Source organism: Coregonus clupeaformis, chromosome 2 (genome assembly GCF_020615455.1).
Source record: "Coregonus clupeaformis isolate EN_2021a chromosome 2, ASM2061545v1, whole genome shotgun sequence".
NCBI lineage: Eukaryota > Metazoa > Chordata > Actinopteri > Salmoniformes > Salmonidae > Coregonus > Coregonus clupeaformis.
In genome coordinates, this window is record NC_059193.1 from 14,693,867 (window position 1) to 14,698,866 (window position 5,000).

The 5,000-nt window shown below is 45.5% G+C and overlaps 1 protein-coding gene across 1 annotated transcript in view; it reads right to left on the reverse strand.

The window, feature by feature from the left end:
- LOC121586116 (teneurin-2) overlaps positions 1-2,461 on the reverse strand; it is a 130,486-nt gene extending 128,025 nt beyond the window's left edge. Inside the window, exons 1-2 of the mRNA XM_045225505.1 lie at positions 2,455-2,461; positions 218-415 (exon numbers count right to left, since the gene is read on the reverse strand). Coding sequence (XP_045081440.1) covers positions 218-415; positions 2,455-2,461 — 205 coding nt within the window. The remainder of the gene's footprint in view (positions 1-217; positions 416-2,454) is intronic.
- Between the last annotated feature and the right edge of the window lie 2,539 nt (positions 2,462-5,000).

The window sequence follows — 5,000 nt, forward strand, 5'->3', positions numbered from 1 at the left end:
TGATACAATGATACAGTTCATGCAGTTCATGTGGTTTTGTCTCCCTGTTTTTACCATTCTTCCCACTTTCTCCCATTCACACACACACAACCTCGTTCTCACTCACACATCAACCAAACCCCTCAGTAGCTTTATTACTGGACAGAGAGGGAGGGAGAGAGACAACAACAAAGTCATGAAGGGATGGAATGATGGAAGTGATTGACAGCTGTCTTACCGGAGGAGGGGGGTTGGTGTCTGAGCAGGTATGAGTCATCGTGGGGGCGGGGCTCCAGGCGGGAGTGGGATGGGTTATTCTCCAGCAGGGGCACCTGGCACTCCCTGAATGGTGGAGAGGAGGAGGAGGAGGGGCATAGGGATGAAGAGGGAGGGGCAGAGGGGGGGAGAAGGGACGAGGTAGGGGGGAGGGTGCGACCTGGAGGATGAAGGAAAAGAGAGAGAGAAGGAGGGTTAGACATATTGATGGGCTGATGAGAGGAGGAACAGAGGAACAGAGGAACACTAAAAAGAGGCACACACACACATGCACATGCACAACACACTAATACACACACAAACTAATGAGTGTGTGGTCTTCATGACTGAAAGTCACATTCATCTTGGTTCCCAGTTGTTTCCCCTTTAGCACACACACACACACACACACACACACACACACACACACACACACACACACACACACACACACACACACACACACACACACACACACACACACACACACACACACACACACACACACACACACACACACACACACACACACACACACACACACACACACACACACACACACACACACACACACACACACACACACACCATCTCAGCAGCTTTACATAGTTGAACCATGGGACGGAGGTGGCTTTGGACACATTGAGGCTGGTCCTTTACACTAGAGAGAGGGACAGGAGATAGGACACATTGAGGCTGGTCCTTTACACTAGACAGAAGGACATAGGACACATTGAGGCTGGTCCTTTACACTAGAGAAAGGGACAAGAGATAGGACATATTGAGGCTGGTGCTTTACACTAGAGAGAGGGACAGGAGATAGGACACATTGAGGCTGGTCCTTTACACTAGAGAAAGGGACAGGAGATAGGACACATTGAGGCTGGTCCTTTACACTAGAGAAAGGGACAGGAGATAGGACACATTGAGGCTGGTCCTTTACACGGGAGAGAGGGACAGGAGATAGGACACATTGAGGCTGGTCCTTTACACTAGAGAGAGGGACAGGAGATAGGGCACATTGAGGCTGGTCCTTTACACGAAAGAGAGGGAGATAGGACAGATTGAGGCTGGTCCTTAACACTAGAGAGGGACAGAAGATAGGACACATTGAGGCTGGTCCTTTACACTAGACAGAAGGACATAGGACACATTGAGGCTGGTCCTTTACACTAGAGAGAGGGACAGGAGACAGGAGAGAGGACACATTGAGGACACATTGACAGAAGGACATAGGACACATTGAGGCTGGTCCTTTACACTAGAGAGAGGGACAGGAGATAGGACACATTGAGGCTGGTCCTTTACACTAGAGAAAGGGACAGGAGATAGGACACATTGAGGCTGGTCCTTTACACTAGAGAGAGGGACAGGAGATAGGACACATTGAGGCTGGTCCTTTACACTAGAGAAAGGGACAGGAGATAGGATACATTGAGGCTGGTCCTTTACACGGGAGCGAGGGAGATAGGACAGATTGAGGCTGGTCCTTAACACTAGAGAGAGGGACAGGAGATAGGACACATTGAGGCTGGTCCTTTACACGAGAGAGAGGGAGATAGGACAGATTGAGGCTGGTCCTTAACACTAGAGAGAGGGACAGGAGATAGGACACATTGAGGCTGGTCCTTTACACTAGACAGGAGATAGGACAGATTGAGGCTGGTCCTTAACACTAGATAGAGGGACAGGAGATAGGACACATTGAGGCTGGTCCTTTACACTAGACAGAAGGACATAGGACAGATTGAGGCTGGTCCTTAACACTAGAGAGAGGGACAGGAGATAGGACACATTGAGGCTAGTCCTTTACACGAGAGAGAGTGAGATAGGACAGATTGAGGCTGGTCCTTAACACTAGAGAGAGGGACAGGAGATAGGACAGATTGAGGCTGGTCCTTTACACTAGAGAGAGGGACAGGAGATAGGACAGATTGAGGCTGGTCCTTTACACTAGAGAGAGGGACAGGAGATAGGACAGATTGAGGCTGGTCCTTTACACTAGAGAGAGGGACAGGAGATAGGACACATTGAGGCTGGTCCTTTACACGAGAGAGAGTGAGATAGGACAGATTGAGGCTGGTCCTTAACACTAGAGAGAGGGACAGGAGATAGGACAGATTGAGGCTGGTCCTTTACGCTAGAGAGAGGGACAGGAGATAGGACACATTGAGGCTAGGGCTGTTACGGTGACCGTATTACTGCCACACCGGCACTCACGAGACATAATGGCAGTCAAATTCCACGTGACCGTTTAGTTACATTAATTAGGCTTCTCCAAGCTCTGATGCTGCTGATGGTCATTAGTAGCCTACCAAACCTGCTAACTGCCTGGTACTCAGCACTCTATTGTCCCTCTAATCACTCTGACATCAATGCAAATGTGATCGAAAATCTAATCAAACACTTAATGAGAGCCCATGAGCTCATGTTGAGCAACATTTTTATAGGCTATGCAATTGCGTGAGAAAACAGAGTTTTGATGGCCTCTATTAAAAAGAGGAGGATCACATTAGCTTTCTATAGACTAGGCCTACTATATCTACTATATTTATTCATCAACTTTCCTAATATTAAGCACATTGCTTCGTTTTACAACAGGAGTATAGCCTACCTGGCTGGCATGAAAATGAACCATGGGAAAAGTCTCCTCCATTCGCTATTTAAGTGGATGACATGTATTTTTTTCCCCATGCCCCTGTTCCGAGACAGATGCATGATATTGGTCCGTTCTAAATCAAAACTAATTTCACACATATATTATTTAGTATATGTAAAGACAATATTAAATCAAGAATAGTCTGATGGGTGACAATATTAGCATATCACTTGTGAATTATATATTATCACTTGTGAATGATGCCCAGCATAAAAAACAATGTAAGGCAAGAAACAATGCCTTTTTTTTGCGACTGTCTAATCATAGTGGCACACCTCATGTAGCCTAGCCCATAGGCCTATATGTTTTGATAAGGTCAAAACTAAAGTAGCCAAATAACTTCTTAAACTAAACACATTAGTTTGCGGAAGATCTTTTTCACCCTAAAATGCACCTTTATAATAAAGCATTACATGCATAATCGCATTTGCCGTCACTTTCGAGAACATTTTGGAAGATTTGCGCTTATAGCCTACTGCCATGTTCGTTATTGCTGTGCTTACAATGTGAAGAAATAGCCTAATAGTTTATCAACAGTTCTGATCTGTTACATCAGCCTGATTGCTTTTAAACATTTGTTTGATGCTAGTGGTTGTATTAATTTGGGATCTATCACATCCCACAACTGTCCCAGAGTATGTCTGGAATATTTATTTATTGTACAGAAGGATAGAATAGGTCAACTTTTATACTATGGGGGATAGTAGATTGTCATAGGCTCGTGCTTTTACTGTTCGTTAGGCCTACTCATCTTGTTGGCTGACGAAAGGTAGGCTAAAAGTGGACAGTTCTAACATCTTCAATATGCGCCTCGGAATTCGATAAGAGGGACGTGCGCAGTTGCGTCCCCAGATGTGTCTGTCTTCATTCACTTGTAGCCTACTTCTTAGCTGAAATGCCTGTGAGAAGGACCCGATCACGTGACAAGAGCCATGTGAGTGAGAGGTGCTTCGGAGCGCAGCAGCCAGGAGAAGGGAATTATAATTATTATATTCAGCCCAAGGGCACAACAGCCACTACGGCTGTTTTTTAGGGGGCATTATGGCCACACAAGGGGGATGCCGCTGAGAAATTCGAGGCCTGGTGAGAATATTATCAAGTGCTTGTCAAATTGTGAATGAGAGACTGATGAAGTGAAGCTTGAACAAGAAACAAATCAGAGCTCATGCCTTTCATGCGACTTTTTTCAAATCATCATTAGAGTCCCATCATGCAGCCTTAGAATGTATTAAAAATCGAAACATATAGCCCAATGTTTGTATTACAACTAAAGTTGCATAAATAACTCTAAATTAAGCATATAGGAGAACCAGTTACTTTGTTAACAGCTCAACACAGAATAGCCATATTTGCGCACTTGCTTTGAAATCGTTTGGAGAAAATATCCTTTCTATTTTATTAAGTTACACTACTTGACCAATAGTATGTGGACACCTACCTTGTCTATCATCTCATTCGAAAATCATGGTCATTAATATGGAGTTGGTCCCCCCTTTGCTGCTATAACAGCCTCCACTCTTCTGGGAAGGCATTCCACTAGATGTTGGAACATTGCTGCGGGGACTTGCTTCCATTCAGCCACAAGAGCATTAGTGAGGTCTGGCACTGATGTTGAACGATTTGGCCTGGCTCACAGTTGGCGTTCCAATTAATCCCAAAGGTGTTCGATGGGGTTGATGTCAGGGCTCTGTGCAGGCTAATCAAGTTCTTCCACACCGATCTCGACAAACCATTTCTGTATGGACCTCGCACGGGGGCATTGTCATGCTGAAACAGGAAAAGGCCTTCCCCAAACTCTTGCCACAAAGTTCGAAGAAAATAATAATATAGAATGTAATTGTATGCTGTAGCATTAAGATTTCCCTTCACTGGAACTAAGGGGCCTAGCCCGAACCATGAAAAACAGCCCCAGACAGTTATTCCTCATCCACCAAACTTTACTGTTGGCACTATGCATTCGGGCAGGTAGCGTTCTCCTGGCATCCACCAAACCCAGATTCATCAGTCGGACTGCCAGATGGTGAAGCGTGATTCATCACTCCAGAGAATGTGTTTCCACTGCTCCAGAGTCCAATTGCGGCGATCTTTAGACCACTCCAGCCGACGG